Source organism: Cavia porcellus, unplaced genomic scaffold, assembly GCF_034190915.1.
Source record: "Cavia porcellus strain 051 isolate PalLab524CR breed Dunkin Hartley unplaced genomic scaffold, mCavPor4.1 scaffold_4, whole genome shotgun sequence".
In the NCBI taxonomy this organism is placed as follows: Eukaryota; Metazoa; Chordata; class Mammalia; order Rodentia; family Caviidae; genus Cavia; species Cavia porcellus.
The window spans coordinates 104,511,258-104,533,435 of record NW_026947487.1 but is presented as its reverse complement, the minus strand read 5'-3'; the positions used below and the strand labels follow the sequence as shown (position 1 = coordinate 104,533,435).

General features: G+C 35.9%; 1 protein-coding gene across 3 annotated transcripts in view; it reads right to left on the bottom strand.

Annotated features, from left to right (window-relative positions):
* The window catches only part of Ap1g1 (adaptor related protein complex 1 subunit gamma 1), an 81,912-nt gene that overhangs the window by 47,740 nt on the left and 11,994 nt on the right, over nucleotides 1-22,178 (bottom strand). The window contains exons 1-3 of one of the 3 annotated variants that reach the window (XM_063247615.1): nucleotides 14,932-14,956; nucleotides 10,733-10,936; nucleotides 877-1,001 (exon numbers count right to left, since the gene is read on the bottom strand). In XM_063247615.1, coding sequence (XP_063103685.1) covers nucleotides 877-1,001; nucleotides 10,733-10,933 — 326 coding nt within the window. In that variant the 5' untranslated portion in view covers nucleotides 10,934-10,936; nucleotides 14,932-14,956. Of the gene's footprint in view, nucleotides 1-876; nucleotides 1,002-10,732; nucleotides 10,937-14,931; nucleotides 14,957-22,178 lie in introns of those variants that run through there. The other 2 variants (XM_063247614.1, XM_063247616.1) reach the window with 2 other exon arrangements.

Sequence of the window (22,178 nt, the reverse complement as noted above, 5' to 3'; positions counted from 1 at the left end):
AACAAGCATCACCTCTCTTTTTACCTTTAAAAGATAATCAGAATATATGTTGTTAGAGAGTGCCAAACAGTCTGAGACATGGTCTCAGAATGCAGTTTAGGGCAGCCTTAAACTTGCTACTGTGTATAGTTTAGACTGTTCTCAAACTCAGAATCCTACAGTCTCGGCCTCCTGTATGCTGGGATTATAAGAATGTGCTTTTTCATACTGTTATAGTTTGAGTTTGGGTGCCTCCCCAACAAAGACTCATGCAGTCATGGGGGCAGTATTCTAGAATTTGTGAATAATTCATGGTTTAATGCTAGGATTATGGACACAAAGAGTCTTCTCTTGTGCTCCTCCTTCTTTGCTCTTGTTACTTTTCCTGTCTTTCGCTGCCACCAACTGTTGCCTCTGCCATGTCACCTAACCTTGGAACCAGCTGATTACAGACTGAAACCTCCATGAACTGTGAACTAAGTAACCTTTCCTTCCCTAACTTTGGGTGTCAGGTATTTTGTCTCAGAAAAAAGGAAAGAAAAGAAGTGACCAACACAGATACCTACACTATTAATACAAAATATAATAAAAATTTAATAGCTACACTAATAAATTTTTAGTAAGTGTAAAGCTTCATTACTCATGATACTCAAAGTCTTAGAAATAAGAAAATTATATTTTACCAGAAAGAAAATTATATTTTGTCCATGTTTTACTTCACTGATCACTTATGTTCTTTGATTAATCTCTTTACATACAAAAAGCTATTGAATACAGAGCAATTCTAATATATTCTAGATAATAAATATAAATCAGCAAATAGAAGCTTTTAATGTCATATTCAGAAATCCCTAAAAGAGAAAAGTGGTCATTAGAAGAAGGGATGGTAAAACTTACTTCTTGATACAGTTAGTCATGAGAAGATGGACATCTTGTCTTTCATCTAACAGCAGCATTGCTCCTAAATAGCCAATGCGTTTGTCTGTAAATTTTTGAGAAGCAATAAGCTTGAGGCACTCCAACTGCACATGTGCACAAAAAAGACATAAAGCAAAGGAAAAAAAAAAAACATTAAGAACTTGCTATCACAACCTAGAAAAGCAATGTTTTTAACCCAGTCCAAAGAGGACCAAAGTACTAACCTGTATCAAACTACCTAAATAAATAAGCAAAGACATAAGATCTTCATATATCTTAATAGTAAGCAGGTTCTGGAACAAACCATATTGTCAAGGTTTTATAGCATTTGCCATCCAAATAATCTATGAGATTTAACTTCATTCTACAGATTCATGCACACTGGGCCAGAGATTTAGCGCAGTGGCCTAAGCGCCTGCCTGGCAAGCACAAAGTTGCAAGTTCGATCCTGGGTACCAAAAAAAATAAGATTCATACACACCAAACAAGTTAAATGAAACATTAATAAATCAAATTTCTCTTTGATCCCTACCTTATGTTAAATGAGCACCTAACTCATATATTTAAGGTCTGATTACCTGTTTTTCTGATTCCTATTTTGAGAATCAAAACCTCAAAAAACAGAAATATGTCGACATGCCAAACAGTATCCTAAGCATCATCAATGTACAATTAATTAAAGGAGACAAGTAAATTTAACATAATGTAAAACGTGCTACATTGGGCCAAGGATTGAGCTCAGCGGCACAGTAACTGCCTGGCAAGCCCAAGGTTGTTAGTTCGATTCCCGGCTCAAAAAAAAGTGACACATTTAGGATTTGAACCAAGTACTATGAAAAAAGTGAAGGTTTAGATGCTTTCCCCCCCCCCTTTGGTACCAGAAATCAAACTTATCACCTTACACTTGCTAGGCAGAGGTGATGCTGCTGAGCTATATCCCTGGCTCTATAATTTCTTCTTTATCTAATTGTTAGAGATAACTTCTCAGGGCTTTGGAAGTCTTTTGTAGTTAAACCTGTCCTTTCTTGAAAGTCACACTCACTTTGACATACTTTTATCATTCCATTAAGACAAATGTGGAAAGGTCAAATATTCCCTCTGAACCAGTGGGGTTTTTTGTTTTGTTTTGTTTTTTCTTTTTGGTGGTACCAGGGATCGAACTCACCATCTCACACCTGCCAGGCAAGTGTTTATGCCAGTGAGCTAAATCCTTTGCTGGAACAGTGATTTTCAAAAATGTGTACAAGTATGATTTAGTAAGAATTTTGAAAAACTAAGCTCCCTGTTGGAATCAGGAATTCTAATGAAAGGAGCTCCAAAGGAGACTTGTATATGCATGAAGCAAACATTACTGGAGACTACTTTCCATTGTGAATTTATCTAATAAGTTCCAAAGTGAAATTATCTAATAAGTTCCAAAGTGAAATTAAGGAAATCCAAAGTGAAATTAAGCCATCCCAGAAACAGAACTCAAGCTATGTAAATTCTGCTCTTTCTGTGTACTTGCACTTAAAAAGTAAAAACCTACAGTCAGCTAATTAACTATATTGTCGTAAGAATACTAAAGAAGTTTCCAGGGAGAGAAAACATCATCAAAAAAGGAAAACCTAAGCCAGACATGGTGGTACATGCCTCTATTTCCAGCACTCTGAGAAGCTGAAGATCACAAGAAGTTCAAGCACAGCTTGGGCACTACAGTAACTTGGCAGGACTCTGTCTCAAAAAACAAACAAACAAAAAAAACCCGAAGTTTAAAAAGGTCTGGGAATAAGGCAAATTTAAATGCCTTGTAAGACTGAAAGAGATTAAGTAAGTAACAACTCTTCCCTCCTAAACATTCAACTGAAGTTTTAAAAACAATTTCTGAAGTGAAAGTTGATGAAAATAATTTTTACAACATCTGCAGTTATCACTGTTAATAAATGAGAAAATCAGAAGCCAAAATAATACTAGAAATATTTTACTTTTTTCAAATTAAGAGTTTTCCAAATAATAAATAATTCTATGAATTATTTAGTAATAAAAGAAAATGTTCCCAAGAATAAGATATCACAGAAGTTTTTATTATCCTTATTGAATCTTGTTTCTGGCCAACTCCAAACACTGTACAAATTATCCAAAACTATTTTATTAAGATCAACTAGTAAGATGTATTCTCAGGGATCATTCATATTTCTACAGCCACATTTTAATTTAGTCACATTAAACGACATCAGTGACCAGTAAATACAATTTGTTTCCTGTGACACTTGTTTAAAACTTACCTCTAAACTAAACAGAAAAAAAGAAACAAACAAACAAAACAACTAAATAGCAAAAAGAAAAACTAAAATTTACAGGGACATAAATTAATTCTTTACAATATCCTCTATTCAAACAGTGACACTGCTACAAGAAGAAGCAAATGTTTTTTGATGGTTACAAATTTAAGGAAAAACATTAGATTGTATGGCTAAGGATGACATCTGAAAGATATCCTCTAGGAAAGGATTAACGCTGACCAAACTTTACACATGGGTGGCTAGTGAACGTTAATGAGGTTTTCAAATTTTGAAAAGGAAACATGAACATAGGAGGGTAAAGGTATCATAAGGACTCTTAGTACAATTCCCAAAAAATACAGTTCCCCAGTACTGTATTGCATGACTGAAGAACAGAAGGAAAAAAAGTAGATCAATTAAACGTATCTATCTGCTCCTCAGGTCAAAATCGCAACTTCATGAACTAGTACTACTCTAGTTAAAGCCATTTGACAAACCACTAGATGCAAGCTGGGGATATAGCTCAGCAGCATGGCACCTGCTTAGCAAGCATGAGGTCCTGAGTTTGATTCCTGATACCAGGTGGGGGAAAAAAAGAAACACTGGATGTGATGGTGTACACCTGTAATCCCAGCAACTCAGGGGGCTGAGACAGAGGATCACAAATTCAAGGCCAGAATGGGCAACTTGGAGAGGCTCTAAGTAAAAATTTTTAGAAAGGGCAGGAGACACAGCTTACTGGTAGAGTACTGCCTTAGTTTGTGTTCAGTCTTCAGTATGACACAACCCACCTGAAACATTTCTAACAAAAATGGCAGGCCCTTTTAAAGCACAGTAACAGTCCCACTTTTATTTTCATAACCCACCAAGTTAACAAAAAACTTATTTTTACTCCATACTCTATGAACAAAGTTAAAAGACAAATGACAACCTTGGCAAAAATATTTACAAGTCATTTCATAGATGTGAGATCCTATATAATAGATTCCTACAAACTGCTTTTCCCCCATACTGATGACTGATTCCAGGGAGCAGTAAGCTATATCCCCATCCCTTTCTTTATTTTGAAACAGAATCTCACTAAATTACCCAGGCTGGTCTTGAATATGCATCCTGCCTTAGCCTCGCTTAAGAAGCTAGGATTACAGGCATGTGTCATCACACCTAGCCAAACTCCTTTTTTAAAATACCAATGGTCCACTACAAAAATGGAAAATCATTAGGCCAAACAGCTCATAGAAAACAAAACTAGAAATGGAAATCTAACTCTCATAAAACAAATACAAATTCAACTAAGTAAATTTACCCAAAAAACCCATTAAGTTGGACCTTGAAATAATTACACAACTTACAAAATATAATCAACAAAAATATTTAAAAAGAAATAAAAAACAAAACCAGAAATATCGTTTTGCTTTTGTTTTTGTACCAGGGATCGATCTCATGACCTGACGGCACGCTTGCAAGGCAGGCACTTACACTGCTGAGCTAAATCCCTGGCTAGAAATATCTTTTATGACAGTACAAAGATTAAGAGATGACAGTATAAACTGGCACAAGCTATACAAAGATCTGACCTATCTAAATTACAAATTTACACAACCTTTGACTCAGGAATTCTTTTTAAGAAATTAAACTACACTTACATTCATATGTTCATATATTCATATATATGGAAAATAATAGTATTCAACTGCAGTATTTAAAACAGCAAGACTGGAGATAAGTATCCATTAATAAGGTACTAATTTAATAAATTATGATTCATACATTTAACAGAACATTACTCTAAATATACTATTATCAGCATGTCAAAGTTGCTGCAAAAAAATGTTTCCCTTAGCCAGGTGTACTGGCATGAGCCTGTAATCCCAGCACACGGGACGATGAGGCAAGAGGACTGCCATGGGTTCAATGCCAGCCTGAACTACATAGCCAGACCCTGTCTCAAAAAAAGAAGAAGATGATGATGATGATTTTCTTCATGAGAAGAGTTTTTGGTGTTTTGTTTTATTTGATACAGAGTCTCACTAACTTACCCAGGCTGGCCTCAAACTCACAACCCTACCTCAGCCTGCTGCTGGGATTAAAGGTGTAGGCCCACAAAACCAACTATGAGGGAGGTCTTAAATACTGGTCTTTAGGACAGATGAATGAATGAAAATTGCTAACAGTATATGAGAATAAGTTTTAGAAGCATAATGTATCTCTGAAAAAATATTCAAGAAACTGACACCATCAAGATGCCTATGGAGAAACTAAGTGACAGGAAGATAAATATATAAAGTGTGTTTCATCATAAATCTTTTGGTATTTTTCAAATTTAGAATCAGCCACGAGTGGCGGCACACACCTGTAATCCTAGCACTTGGAAGACTGAAGTAGGAGAATCACAAGTGTGAGGCCAGCCTGAGCTACACACTGAAACCCTGTCTCAAAAAAGAATGAAATAAAATTTAGAGCCAATTCACTACCATTCTCTATTCCAAAAAATAATAATAATGGACTAGGAGAAAGAATATAAAATTGCAGGCAAAAGGAAATTATGGCTATAAAAGCTAATACTATAATTTTTTTAAAAAACATAAAAAGTATTTCTCCCTGCAAAGGTGAACACCATGGATTTTCAAAATAAAAATAAGAATAAAAATAACAAGTTGAGTGTTAGACTAATTTTATATTGAACACTAGACTCTTAAGAAACACAACTCTAATAAATGGAAGGGAGGGTTCAGCCTTTAGATAACCTGAATTCACACAGAACATTAAGCTATTTTTTACTTTTGTGGACGCTGGTAGGAGCTTGTTAAAATGTATGTTTGTTCCTAATGGCATACTCCCAACTGCTGTGTTTTTCTACTCAGTTATATTCTTCATCTAATATCAATTTCTCCTTTGTAAACATTACTCCTCTTTAATGTATTTGCTTTTGCATAGCATCCTTCTCCTTCTCCTATACAGCCAAAGGACTGGGATGATCTCTTCCTTACTCTCGCATTTGTTTTATACTTACTAGCAATTGTGAAGCTCCATGTGTACCCACCAGTTTGATCCCTAAACAGACGTTTTGCTTTAATTTAGAAAACTGGTATACCAAACAATGTATTTGCCAGACATTCTTAATGATACACAATTTCAACAGTATACATAAGAAAACCAACATTGACTTATAAATAATAAATATATATCACAATTATACAACAAGACACTACAAAAACAAGAAAGGGTATCCAATCTTGGTCAGGAATAGAAGAAAAACTTTAGAGAAAGGTAAAATTAGGAGTTCAACCTCTGCTTCTAACTAGATCCCTTAAGCTATTTAACAATCTGGGCTTCTGTTTTGCATCACTAGGGTAACTGAACCATAAGGGAAGACAGCCTTTCATAGTTATGTCTTCACTCCCTACCCTCAAGAGTGACACTATTTTAAGCAGCTGATTCTACAAGTGGCCTTGGACTCCTCTTCAGAAGCATGCTAGTTGGTCATTAACAACAAATGTAAGAAATTAAAGGTACTGCTCCTTTGAAACAAATACAAGGCTTTAGCAGAAGGGTTCCCAAAGCAGACAGGTCAAAATCACCTGGGAGAACTTTTCTAGGTGGCTTCTAATGTTTCAATTTTTTCAACTATCAAATCAATGTTTTAAAAGAAAACTATCAGGGCTGGGGATTTAGCTCAGCGGCATAAGCACCTGCCTTACAAATAGGCAGTCTTGAGTTCGATCCCTGGTATCGATAAAAACGAAAAAGACAAAAAAAAAAAAAAAAAAGAAAACTATCACTTCTGACCCTGTTACATTTTCCTAAAGCAAGTACAAATGCTGTCTTTCATCAAAGTTTAATCTGACTGTCTTTAGCAAAAAGCTGCTGGTATTGGGTTGTGTGATAGTTTCACACAAAGGCCAAATTCAAATATGCATCTGCTTTTAAATTTATTTATTTATGTTGTTTTTTTTTTGTCTTTTTCATTTTTATCGGTACCAGGGATCAAACTCACGACTGCCTGCTTGCAAGGCAGGCGCTTATGCCGCTGAGCTAAAAATCCCTAGCCCCCCACAATTGCTTCTTCTTTTTTTTTTTTTTTTTTTTGTCTTTTTCATTTTTATCGGTACCAGGGATCGAACTCCCGACTGCCTGCTTGCAAGGCAGGCACTTATGCCGCTGAGCTAAATCCTCAGCCCCTGCTTTTAAATTTAACAATGGAATTTTATGATGTAGTCAATCTACAAGTGATTGGTTAGGTCTTTTAAAAAGCTACTTTTGCCAGGCATTTAGCTCAGCGGTATAAGTGCCTGCCTGGCAGGTGCGAGGTCATGAGTTTGATCCCTGGTATCAAAAAAATAAAAATAAAAAGCGACTTTTATTTCATCTTAATATTTGCAAATAACTTTCTTCTTCATTCAAACAAACTTTTTTTTAAAAATCGTGTTACAATTCTTTATCACTATGTAGCCAGGTAACATAAAATCTATATAGACCAAAGTTTGTTTTTTTCCTCCTTCTGGAAGGGGGAAAAAAAACCCAAAACACCTAATACTCTTACTGAATTCCATTTTTTTCTTGAGAAAACTTATTGTGTAATACTTCATTCAAAATAAAAAATAATTACATAACATTGACCCACCAATCAGATTTGTCAAATTTTTAGCCATATGTAAGTTTTTAATATTATAAATTCAGTTGAAGCCCTTTTACATACTATCACCTTAAGCCTACTTCCCATTTCTCCAAATCTCAAAACTATCATTCATGACTGAAATACCTTATGCTTTTCCTATCCATGTGGAGAAAGTCGTGTGGGACATTATAAACTTTATATAAATATCATATTCCTGCTCTTTATGAGTTTTACTCACATTAACATGAGAAGGTTTAATTCAGTCATATTTGCTTAGCTTTCCCGAGATATGATTTTTAAAAATACAGTAAATGTTCAAAAAAATATTTTTCTTTTAAATGTATTAAGAAAGTCATTGCCACTCATCTCAAAATAACCTGGTCACCAACACACTTATCCTTTTGTTCTTGCCATTTTCTGAAGCAATTCTAAAAGGTCTTTTTCATCTCTTTGGTTGCACTGTCGCAGCTGCCTGTTATTTTGACTTTGAGGAAAAGCCAACAGTCACATGGTGCCAGATCTGACGACAATATTCACTATATTTTTTGGATTTTTTTAAGCACACCTTCTAAAGACACAAAAGAAACTTTCAGAACTGCTTCAGGAAGTGACATGAGCCATCACACCTGTAATTCCAGCATTCAGGAGGCTGAGGCAGGAAGATTGCTGTGAGTTGGAGTCCAGCCTGGGCTCCATAAGCAAATTCAAGGCCACCCTGCACTACATTAGGCTGTCTCAAAGAAAAAAAAAAGTAGCATGAACATTGAGATGTATCCAAAGCAAGGGAGAATATGTGTCTTTTACTGTTTTATATTTAAACATTCCACATACATTTGATCATTGCACATGTGTATGTGGTGTACCACTTGTGAAAAAAATTTACCTATTCTTTTTGAAGACAGATTATTTCCAACGTTTTACTATTAGAAACAACACTGGAATGAACACTCTTATATATCTCTATCCTGAATATCTCATTTGTAAATCTAAGGAAGCTTGATCAGATTCATGTTTTTCAGTTTTTGGTTTGATTTGATTGGATACCCCTTTTCAGGTGATGGGTATGAACTTCATCAAGAGGCATGTGATTCTTTCTGGTGGCCATCTCTCTCTGACATCAGAATTATTGAAGAGGTTGCAAAATAAGATTCTAATTCTTCCATCCTTTTATTTATTAACTCTACAGTTCTAAAAAATAACTTCTTTGTTTACATTGGATTACCAGTAACTCCTTTAGAAAAACACTGGCAAGGAAAGTAAGCGTAAATGTTTCTTCTATTAACAGTTTTCAAAATAATGAGTTCTCTAACATCATTCAAGGATGAACAATGAAATTTTTAATTATGTTTAGATAAGCAACTCGATGATAAAGCATGTGCTTAGCATCCTCTGGCCCTGCCCCTCCCAAAAAAAGACAAATGTGTTTCATACATTTTGATCAATTACATTATTTTTCTTAAATTATCTCATTTTGGGGATAGCTGCCTTTTCTGGTAACTTTTGAAACCTTCTGGCATGACTTTTGTAGTCTTTCTGGCTTTCTGGCACAGTCAAATGGCTCAAGCTTATTTTGTACATTTCTTACCCTAGATCTGTCCCCATTCTAATGGGCCCTGGTTCTTTAAAAAGTGAGATGGTATTCAGAGACCACTGGCAGAACAAGCTTAAGTACTTTTTTAAAGATACCATGCAAGGGCTGGGAATATAGTTCAGCGGCATAGTGTGCCTGCCTAGCAAGCATGAGGTTGTGAATTCAATTGCCATTTCCAAAAGGGATACAAGTTAAAATTGTATGCAAATCTAGCAACATAAAAGAAAAAGAAGAAAAAACATCATGACCAAGTAAGTCTTATTTCCTGCATGCAAAGGAAAACACAGCACTAGAATACTGCAATGTCATGGCTATTTCAGTAGATAATGAAAAGGCATCTTTGTGTGATAAAGGTATCTACCTAACCCCTAAATCACCATATCTAATCAGAATATGTACAGTATTTAAGGCTGCAAAAAGACAAGGATGATTACTATCACAGTTTCTTTTCAGTACTTTTTTTATATTTGTAGAGTATAGTAAGAAAATAAAATGTGTAAGGATAGAAAAGGAAAAAGGAACTGCTACTGTCTGAAGACAACAGTACTTACTAAGTGGAAATAGTAGACTACAGAGATGCTTAGACTCAAGTGCAATAATGTCACTAGTAAATATATCAAAAAATCAATTACATTTCTATATGTCTACAACATAATTATGAAAACTTTTAAGGATACTATTTGTGATAGGAACAAGAGCTCTAAAGAACTTACGAATACATTTCCCCAAAAATGTGTAAGACTTTGTGAAGAACATTGTATAGCTTTGGGGAATTTAAACAAGTTACAGTACTACATTGATGGAAAGGATGCTCTGTCCACAGATAATATGATATAGCAGGTAAGGCTTTTATACATATATATAAAAACACATTTGTGGGAGGGACAGAATCAGCAGGCACACCTGCACTGCACAGAAGTTGTAGCAATTAAGGAATGAGGTAATTAGGACCAAATAGATGCTACTACATGGCAAACACTTAATTGCTTTACCTTAAAAACACCTGCCATGAGTTTTCCATGAAATACTGTGCCCTGAGTAAATAATCAAGAAAACATTTGCCAAGTATTTCTTAAAAGCTCATTATAGTCCTAAGTCTTTTGGCAGAACAACCATAATCTATAAATTAATCCTGGTCAATCTTACTAACTTCTACCACCAAAACATTCTCCATTCCATATACTCTCATGATGGCAGTATTATACCTTTTCAAATCCAACCTCTCAATCATGCCCTCAGTGCCACAATGACCAAACTACAAAGGTATCAAATGTACCTCCCTCCCTGTTAGGAAAAGACTGATAACCCCTGAGCTACACTGCTAAGAAAAGCATCCTTGCTAGGTGTGGTCTCAGCCCAGCCTACCTGTCCAAAGTGAGCAGGGTAGCCCAGCATGTGCATATATAGTAATTTTGCCACATTCCGACACCGGTATGTATTATCTTCTTCTCTAAATGATGACCGGATTGCAGCACATTCTTTCTGGATCATTTCTCGTTCTTCAGCTTGGGTTCGGGCTGTCCGGATGGTCCGGATCAGCTCCCGCAATCTGATGGGGGCTGGCATCCTCTGGATATGGAAAGATATTAAGTAGACATGTTCACATTTTTTGCTACTAAAACCATTCAACAACGTCCCACATGAAATTCTGACTGATAGAGAGTTGATAAATTCAGTTTAGCTACATCAAGCAAAGCTTCCTAAACTTCAGCAAACATATAACATGCAAATCTCTCAACCACATAAATTTCTTGAAAGGTGACAAACAACAAAAAAAGGTTTATTATTAAATTAAGCAAAATAAGACCAAGTATAGTGGTATACATCTGTAATCCCAGAGTGACGAGAGGAAGAGGAGGACAAGGGGAAGTAGAAAAAAAGTATGTGTTCTGTACATGTGCCAGCTCTCTACAATGACATAATCATATGTACTGCAAATGTACTATTAATAATTAAAAATGAATTCAATACAGCTTCACAAAGTAGCATATGAATACAATCACAGCTTAATGCAGTATGAGAAATGAAAACATAATTGGCACATTAATCATCTGTCAAACAAACAATAATCATTTCAGTACACTGGATATATGGAAAAAGGAATAGGGAAAAAATAATAAACCAATCTCCAACATTACCAGTGTTATGATCAGTTTTTCAAATATAAAATAATAATAAACCTGTAACTTTCAAACAATTATAGAAAGTAAAAAAAAATACTGTTTGAGAATTTGCACTAATTTCAAAGCTTAATATAAAGCTAAAGAAATTAAGACAGGGACTGGGGATATAGCTCAGCAGCACAGCGCATGCCTGGCAAAAATAAGGTCATGAGCTCAATTTCCAGTAGCAAAAAAGAAAAAAAAATTATGACAACGTGGCACTAATGTAAAGACAGATTTATAAAATAATAAAATAAATTGGAAAAATTTAGGAGCAGACCTACACAATTGTACAGTTGACAGGTACAACATAACATATATATATATACACGTATATATAATATATATACATATATATATTATACTTAATAACATTAAGAAACTAAAAGTGAACTAGGTATTTTGTCATACACAAAGAATTTCGGCATACTGACAGGCTGAGGCTGAGGCAAAAGAATCACAAGTTGGAACCCTACCCAAGCAACTTAGCAACACCCTAAATCAAAATTTTAAAAAGCAATAAAGCCAGGCAGGTAATACACGCCTGTAATCCCAATAGTTGGGAGACTAAGGCAGGAGGATTGCTGAGAATTTGAGGCCAGCCTGAGCTACACAGCAAGACTGTCACACACACACTCTTTCTCGCTCTCTCTCTCTCTCTCTCTCTCTCTCTCTCTTACACACACACACACACTAAAAGAAGCAATAAAGGGCTGGAACATAACTCAGTGTAAAGACACTGGATTCAATCCTGAGGGAGGTGGTGTAAGAAAAAAAATGATAAAATTAAATGAAGATATCAATACAACCTTCTTCGGCAGATATTAGTGGCAAAATCCTTAGGCCAATAATTTTTTTCAATTTTCATTTATTGGGGATGGGGATTTAGCTCAGCAACATAAGTACCTGCCTTGCAAGCAGGCGGTCGTGAGTTCGATCCCCGGTACCGGGAAAAAAAAATTTTTTTTTCATTTATTAAGATATGTTTGCAGTGCATTATTATTCTCCTTGTGGTGAGCTGGCACATGTACATGACCACATCTTAATTCTTTTTTCATAGCCTTCCCCTCCCAACACCTCTTGATCCTCTTTCCCCTTTGTAAAAAGATTTATCTCCCTATTTATCTTTCTTTTATTTTGCTCTTCATTTATATTTTCTTAAACCAAACTTTTAGTGTTGTGCTAACCCTACATGGGAAGAGAATCCTGCTCTTACCAGTTCCCTATGGCATTATTCTCAAGGAGGAGACAGTGCACTGGAAATTCACAAAAGGTCCCTAGGTACTGATTGATGTGTTTCTCCAACAACGGCTATCACAGTCCTCTGAAGACTGAATTGCAAACTATCTAAAGCTGCCCATAATACGTTTATTTTTCAGTAGAAATATTCAAGAATCTCATTTTTAAAAGTTCTCATTTGTCACTTGGAGCATCATGAGGTAAGGGCAGATATTGTTATTCTCATTTTGCCTATTAAGAAACAATCTCAGAACCACCATGCAACATACTCAAGAACACAAAAGTAACAGGTGATAGACCTAGCACTTGAACCAGATCTTAAAACTCAAGGTTAGTGTTTGTGCACTACTCCAGGCTTCTTAGGAGTAGTTTTCAATAAACAAAGCATTTAAATCTTTGATTTTTTTATAAATTTTTTAATAAATAAAAATGTAAGAGCAACATTTAGGGTTTTCACTTAAAGGACCATTTTTTCCTTTCACAATAACCATAAATATCACTGATTTATAAACATTTATTTTTTTGTTTTCGGTACTGGAACTTAAAACTTACAACCTTGCACTTATCAGGCAGGCATTGCACTGCTGAACTATATCCCTGACCCTATAAAACATTAAATAGTAAAATTAGACACTGCATTTATAGCAGATCCATGATGAAATATAACTAAAAAAGTATAAAGTTATTACACATGTCAATAATGAACTAAATGAAGCTGGACATGGTGGCACACATCTGTAATCCCAGCACTCATGAGGTTGAGGCAGGAGGATCACAGTAAACTGGAGAGCAACATGGGCTACATAGTAAGCTCAGGGCCAGCCTAATAAGCTACAGAGTGAGATCTTGTCTCAGAAAACAAACAAACCAAGAATTAAATGTAAAATCAATTACTGACCGTTTAAAGTCCAGTCAGTCAACTTTCAAAAGAATTTTATCTTTAACACAAACTTAGTTCACAGAGAACAAAAAGTCTCTGGCAATTAAAACCAATCAAAACTGGGGCTGGGTACATAGCTCAGTGGTGCAGTTCCTGTCTGGCAAGCCTGAGGTCTGGAGTTTCATTCCCAGTGCCCCCACAAAAAAACAATCAAAACCAACTGAAGAGTTTGGGTGTGTTGTTCAGTGTAGAGGGTTCTATCTTCAGTGTCACATGAAGGAGAAAAAAAAAAAACTCAGCTGCCTCCCTAAGAACTTATACAAGAAGCAGCATATTAGCAAGGATACAGAAGACCTCAACATCACTAGCAACTACTAGATCTAACTAACATTTATAGAACATTTCAACCAAAAGAATAAAATATATATTCTTCTCAACTGTGTACAATGTTCATGCACAGGGTCATAAAAAAATTAAATGAGTTGGAAATAAAACAAAGTACAGAAACTGAACATAATGGTACTAAATCAGAAATCAGTAAGAGAGCTAACCAGAAACATCTTCAAGTACCCTGGAAATTAAACAACACATTCCTAGGGCCAGGGATATAGTTCAGCAGCACAGCGCCTGCCTGGCAAGCATGAGGTTGGAGTTGATTCCCAGTACAAAAAAAAAAACCTATATATATACATGATAGTATTATGAGTAACTATGTATATCACAAAAAATAACCTCATTCAAAACCTCCTACCTCATGCAACCAGTATTTTAAATGGATCATAGGTCTAAAGATAAAATATACAACTATAAAACTTTTGGAAGACACAGGACAAAACCTTTATGTGAGGTAGGCAAATAGTTCTAACAAAAGGCACAATACATGAAAAGAAAAAATTGCGCTTCATAAAATTACAAACTTTTGCACCATAAAAATACTGTTAAGAACTCAGGGATATAGCTCAGTGGCATAGCACCAACCTGCCTGGCAAGCCCCAGGTCCTGTGCAAAAGAAGAAAAAAAAAAAAAACTGTTAAGAAAATAAAAAGAAAACTGGGGTTACAGCTCAATGGAATAGCATCTTACCCAGCATGAGAAAGGCTCTACATTTGATTTCCAATACTGTCAAAAAAAAAAAGTTACAGAAACAGAAATATGTGCAAATCATATAGTTGACACTGGCCTTTAATCTAGAATACAAAAAGATCTCTCAAAGTGTCACAGAGTTCACACAAACTCAATTTTTTAAAAAGCATAAAGACTTAGTTGGGCGTGATAATGCACACCTGTAATCCCAGCACTCAGGAGGCTAAGGCAGAAGGATTCCTGGGAGTTCAAGACAAACCCTGTCTCAGAAAGACAAAAAAAAGACAGATACTCTGTCAAAGAGAGGTAAAGATGGCAAGCATATTTCAGAAGACACTCAAATGTATTAGGCATTAGAAAAACGCAAATTAAAACCACAGTAAGATACTTCTCAATATCTATAAAACAGCAAAGAACTAAGTACTAGGAGGATGCAGAACAAATGGAACTCTAAGACACTGCTGGCAGGATGCAAAATGGAACTGCCACTCCAGTAAGCACTGGCACATACCTGTAATTCCAGCACTGTGGCCGAAAGATAGCAAGTTTCAGCACAGCTTGGGCAACTCTCAGTGATTAGGCAGACTCACTGTCAAGAAAGAAAGACAGACAGACAGACAGAAAGAAAGACAGAAAGAAAGACAGACAGAAAGACAGAAAGAAAGACAGAATGACAGACAGACAGACAGACAGACAGACAGAAAGAAAGAGTGGGTGGGCTAGGGATGTAGCTCAGTGTGAGGGCCCTAGATTCAATTCCCAGTACTGTGCAAGGAAAAAAAATAACTGATACAGTATATTTCTAGGATAAAATGAATTAGGGAAATTACTAATTCTTCTAGCCTGCAACCTGCTTAAAGACAATGAAACAAAACCTTTGGAGATGATGAGTTATAAGGTTATATTCTGAAAGAAGACTGACAATTTTAAAAGGTCTAGGGATGTAGATCAGTGGTTAGATCACTTAACTAGCATACAGGAAGCCCTGGTGCAATCCCCAACATCATGAAAATAAAACAAAGTTCTTAAACTTTCAAATACATACTCTTAAAAACATATTGCCAGATGCAGTGGTTCATGCCTATTATCTCAACTACTTGGGAAGGTGAGGCAGGAGAACCTCAAGTTCCAGTGGGCAACTTAGCAAAACCATGTCTCAAAATAAAAAATAAAAGAAAAACAAAAGGGATCAGGATGTAGCTTAGTGGTAAAGCACTCCTCAATCTGACCCCTAGTACTGTAGGAAAAAAAAAAAAAAAAGGCACATTAAATGTTTCTATATTGCTATATTTCATATATAGTTTCTATAACACAAAAATGTATGTTAAGAAAAGAGCATACTTTTTAAACTTCTCCAGCTAGAGAAAGAAAGAAATCCTAATCAACTACTAGCATTATTACCCAAGCAACCTAGGACATATACCATCTAACATTTCTAAAGCTCTGTTCTGTCAACTTAAAAATATGGGCACAGAATTATCTCTAAAAAAAATCTCTAAGAATATTTGATGATCACATTATGTATCATCATTCTATTTTCAGTTTAATGTTAAAAGTATCATTCTTTATAAAACAAATGCAATGGTAGATCAATATTGTCAAACAGATCTATCTAAGGAAAAAATACATTAAACCAAACTTCAATAAGGAGCAAACACATTTTTACACTGTACACAGCTAACCTGTATCCACTAAATTTGAGAATCTTAAACTCAGAAAGCACTAAGATTCAGAACTTTAAGAAAATTAAAAGAGCCAGGTGTGGCGCCTCATGTTATAATTCCAACATTTGGGAAGCTGAGACAGGAGGCCTGCCACAAATTCGAGCTCAGCCTGGACTACACAGTAAGTTCAAGGCCAGCTTGAGCTACATAACGAGACCCTGTCTCAAAAAACCAAGACAGACAGACAGACAGATGGACGAAGGAAGGAAGGAAGGAGAAAAACAGTTTAGGGCCCATTAGGTTATGTCGATAAAATATCACACAGTTTAAGAAAACAGAGAATACAGTATTTTTAAAATGGCATCAATATAAACATCATTTAAATCCATTTCAAAACAAGATGACAGGATATAGAACAGAGAGAACATAAAACACATGAATCTCTTTTTCTCTTTATTCAAATCAATTAGCCCCCGCAAAACCACTGATGAAATAAGTATTAAAGAAACAAAATTACACCAAAAAGTACCAATTACTCATTCAACAAATGTTTGCTGAGGTTTTTCTATGCCAGACAGTCCCTGGAGACTGGCAAGGGCATCATCTCTATCTTTAAGAACTCAGAATTCTTGAGGAAGTTTTATAATTACAGCTATAAAATAAAAAAGAAACAGAAACTGCTGATCAAGGACAAAATTATTGTATTTATGCTATGTCAAATTTTGTCATGGCCTAACCAATGTAATAGATGTAAAGATCACTGCCTTTGTGAAATGAAGAGTTTTGCACAAGCCTAACAACTCCAAAATTGTATATAGAAAGACAGCGCTACCATGGCACAAGTCTGCAGTTTCTCATTCAAAACCTTTAGGGCAGAATTTAGATTTTTTCATTATATAAAGATAATATAGGGCTGGAGATTTAGCTCAGTGGCATAAGCGCCTGTCTGGCAAGCGTGAGGTCATGAGTTTGATTCCCGGTACAAAAAAAAAAAAAAAAGATAATACAAGATATATTACATAGTTGCCCACTATAGCTCTCAGTAAGCATCCTGATTATCAAACAGTATTTCTGCAGCAGCACATACAAATACTCATACCAACTGTGAGAAATGCTACAAAGAAATTCATCTCAGGTCAGATTTTAACATCAAAAGAATTACAAACAACTTCTAATCTTCAGAGTTGGTTTATTTTGGTTTTGTCTTTTAAATTTCAGCACTGATACAAGGGGTTGAGAATAGACAACTAAAAATGGTAACACTGAAGTAAAATTGCCTGAGCTTGACTGAATAGAAGCTTCCCCCACTTATTAACAGCTCTGTGCCCAAGAGTAAAATTACTTAAACTCTCAGACACTTTAGTTTCCTATCCGTAAAATGGAAAGAAAGTGTCTATCTCAAAGAGTTGTTCACTAAGAATATGTGCCATCCCACGCACATCTTAGGTACTAAACAGATATTGTCCATTATGTTAGCTCTATAAACCATCTCTGGATAAATTATCCTAGTCAAAAATAAGAAAGATATACTGTATTAATGCTTATTAAAGTTTAAAACATATAAAAAAAATTCTTTGTAGACAAAAAAGTGCAACCGGGAATTGAAACATTCATGGCAAAGATAAAGATCAAACTTTAACAGTGACATTACTGGTAAGTAAGGGTGCATGATCAAACACACAATAGTAATGTTTTATTTTTTAGACTAGCTTATGGGTAAATGGATGTTTATTATTATCCTCAGTACGTTTATGTCTGAAATATTTCATACTAAAAATTAAATTCAAAAGCTGGGAATGGTGCTACATGCCAATAATACCAGTACTTAGAAGGCGGAAGCAGAAGATTATTGTGAATTTACAGGTACTGGGCTACACTGTGAGTTCAAGGGTAGCCTGAACTACATGACAAGACCTTGACGCAAAAAACAAAAAATAAAAATTACCTTCAAAGACACATAAATCCATGTAGTAAACGCTGTGGGCCACATAATCTAGAAAATGTAATCTACTTGGTTTTGTTAACACATTAAATATTTTTTTTATTTGTACCTTTAAAACTTTTTACTTGCTTTTCAAAATACTAAAAAAACCATGAGGGGCTAGGATTATAGTTCCAGTACTAGATTGTGAGCCTAGCATGAGTAAGATCCTGAGTTCAATACTCAGCACAAAACAAAAATAAAAGTCAAGCAATTCTTTAAAATATGCCGGCCTAAATACCTATCACAAATAATAAAAAACTCTATCCTTTAAAGAAATAGCTTATGGACTTCCGGGAGAACATGGCGGACAGATAACAGCAACTACCGGAGGCTCTCTGAAAAACTAGGCTCAGAAGCCAGATATGGTGCAGACTAAAGAGACATAAGCAGGTGGAGTTATGCTCTGCTGACTCAGGAACGAATTGGGCTGAGAGAAACCAACTTGGAATGCAGTCCTGGTGCTAAAACAGGAACAGAAAAGTCTCGCTGCTGAGGCTGGACCCTGTGCCATTGGAAGCCGCAATTTGGGTTTCCCGCCACGCAGTGGCTGGCTGCCTCTACATCGGCTCGGCAAGGAGAGAGACGCGCGGAAACTCTGAGAACGGGAGTCTGTGAACGGAGTCGAAAACAGGACGGGCAGGGAGGCATGTTCTGACTTGTGGCAAGGTGAGTGAGAGAAACTGACACTCCACCACAGTTTGACTCCAGCGGACTTTCTGGGCCCGAGCAGTCCTGCGGGAGCAGGGCGCAGTGGAGACTCCAGCCACACATTCCCCTCTCGGGCGGGATTGGTGAAAAGTGCCTGGCCTGCGTGACGCTGCCGGCAGACCCAGTAGGCTGGCCCAAACCAGATCCCAGAGCCTGACGGAGGCCGGGAGGGGCAGGCCCCCGCGTAGGCTGCCTGGTGCACAGCGGTGAGTGGGAACACCTAACCGGGGCAATTCGATCAGGCTGTGGCTGACAGGGAGAGAAGCTGGGCCTCTCATATAAGCTTGCATATATAAGGAACAGAGAATATGGGAAGAGGCAGCAACAAGAAAGGCTCCTCGACCCCCAATTCTGAGAAACAGGCAATAGCAGACACCGCACCATTACACATAAGGCGCCATATAGAGAGCCTCATAGACCAATTCAGGAATGAAGTTATCAACGACCTGAAGCTAGAAGTATGCAAAATAGTTAGAGAAATGCTAAGCCCCACCCAAGAAAAAACAGATGGTGGAATGGAAGAACAGAAAAAGAGGGGAGAATTGTTTGATGGAGAAAACAGGGAAAGCATAGAATACGTGAAGCAGGTTCAAAGGGACTACCAAGAAACTAAGAAGTCTATCGAAGACTGGCATAACAGCTTGAAAGAAACTAATGACAGACTATCTGAACTGGAGGGCAGAATTGTAATATGGGAGAATGAAATGAAAAACTTCTTAAAAATAACAAAGAAACAAACAGCAATAATACAAAGACAAGAAGATGATAAGAGGATCCATAACTTAAGGATTAAGAACATAAAAGAAGAAGTAGGGACACAAACAAATGAACTACAAAAGCTACTCACAGAAATAATCCAGGAGAATTTTCCTAATTTAGCAAAAGGTAAAGATACTCAGATGTATGAGGCATACAGGACCCCAGCTACCTACAACCCTAACAGAGCAACACCCAGGCATATCATAATAGAAATTCCAGAAATTCAATACAAGAACAGAATATTAAAAGCTGTCAGAGACAAGAAACAGATCACTTACAAGGGAACACCCATCAGAATTACAGCAGATTTCTCTGCACAAACCATCAAATCACGAAGAGCGTGGGGGGAAATAATTCAAGCTTTGAAAGATAATAATCTCCAGCCAAGATTGAGATATCCTGCACAACTGTCCCTGGAAATTGATGGAAAAACAAGGTGCTTCCAGGATAAAGAGGAACTGGGGGAATTTGCAACCACCAGTTCAACTCTACAGAGAGTATTGCAGGATATTTTAAAAAAAGAAAAATACAAAGAATCCAGAAATAGTGGAGGCCACAACTAATGGAGCAGAGAACAAAGTGAAGACAAACTGACAGCTACTGACAGAATAAGAGCTCAACAGAAATGAGGCAGAGAAGATTGGATGATAGGAACAGCTATTTTGGAGAAAATGACATCTTAATAGGTAATACTGATTTAGATCATCTAGTTTTGAAGTCTCATCTAGCTTTTGTCCTTCTGTCTCCAATGGTCTAAATAGGTTGTATCTTACTGGATTTTATTATGTACGATAGTATAAGCAAAAACCTTTTAAAGACAAGGAGATTATACAGAAACCATTATTCATTTTCTGTTAGTCGATTCTAAATACTCTGTAATGCTGTCATTCTCTTAAATGGTTTTACATTGTTTTGATATACTTAATGCTACAGTATACGAAGTTGTACTCAAGGATTTCAAGGAAAGAGACAATATGGTAACTACTTTTAGGTCAGGATTATCTGGTGGTGAAACACTATTCTGCTTAAATGGTTATGTTTTGATCTGTGCTGTTTCGTTGTTATGCCCTCTTTTATCTCAATCTCCACTCCATTATTTACTTTTTTAATACTTTTTTAAAAAATTTTTATCCTTTTAATTAAAGGAAAAAAATAGCAGGATATATTATAGTAACCCACTTTGACTTTCCATTACCTCGATTTAAAGCCCTGTATTACTCTCACCATCTTGTTTTTGACTGAGGTTCCTCTATTCTGTTTTGCTGGATAGTATCAGGTTCGAAAATTTAGGCATCAGCTGTGAAGATAATGAGATTCATTATAACGCCCATTCTCGTTGACTTTTATCTACTTTTGAAGACCTACAATGTCTCCAACGGTTTGGCTTTGTGGGTTTTGTTCTTTACTGTTTTGTTCAATTGTATTATAACTAATGGTATAGGCAATTCTATTAGAGATAGCGGGAGGCATTATGGTAACCATTGTTGATCACCTTGTATTATGTTTTCACATTATCTATTATGTCCACCCTTTTGACTTGACCGATTCTGTTCTGTTATGTCTCATTTGGTTTTACTCTCTTCCAAAAAAGCAATAAGAACCGTGGGAGCAATGAAACCCAAAATGTGTAATAGTCATTGTACAAAGGAGAGGAAAAGAAAGTGCTCTAAACTATATAACTGCATGTATATTTAAGTGTATAAGATAGAATATGATATCACAGAGTTTTATTGGATCATTGAACAGAACTGTTTGCAGTATCATTGATGGAATGTCCACTTTACAAGCTTTAATTTTGTGACTTGAACAATTATTTCTAAGATGACAATATGTAATCCATTAACTAGTAAAAAAAAAAAAAAAAAAAAGAAATAGCTTATGTACATAATATATAGTAATGACAACTATATGAAACACAGCTGAAAACCCATACAGAGATCATCACATCAGCACACTAAAACACCTACTTTACTCCAAATAGAAGTACTCGTTCAGTCTGTTCTGGAATAGAAACTATAAATTAGAAAACTGGAAGGGAAAGGGGAGGAGAGTAGGAAAGAGATATATATCATTTTATGAAGATACACCTACATATTTAAAATCATCATTTACATCATTAAAAACATCACAACCAAGAAAGAACAGCACCAAAAACAAATAAAAAGCTATAAAATTGTAAGAAGCATTAAAAAATTATATACAGACATATAATATACATATACACATAGTCTAAGGATATGTATTGTGATAGCAAAAAGGATTCCTCAGCTAAGGTCCTAAAAGCATTAGTGAGCTACAAACAATACACAAAGTAATTTTTATAAAACCTTAA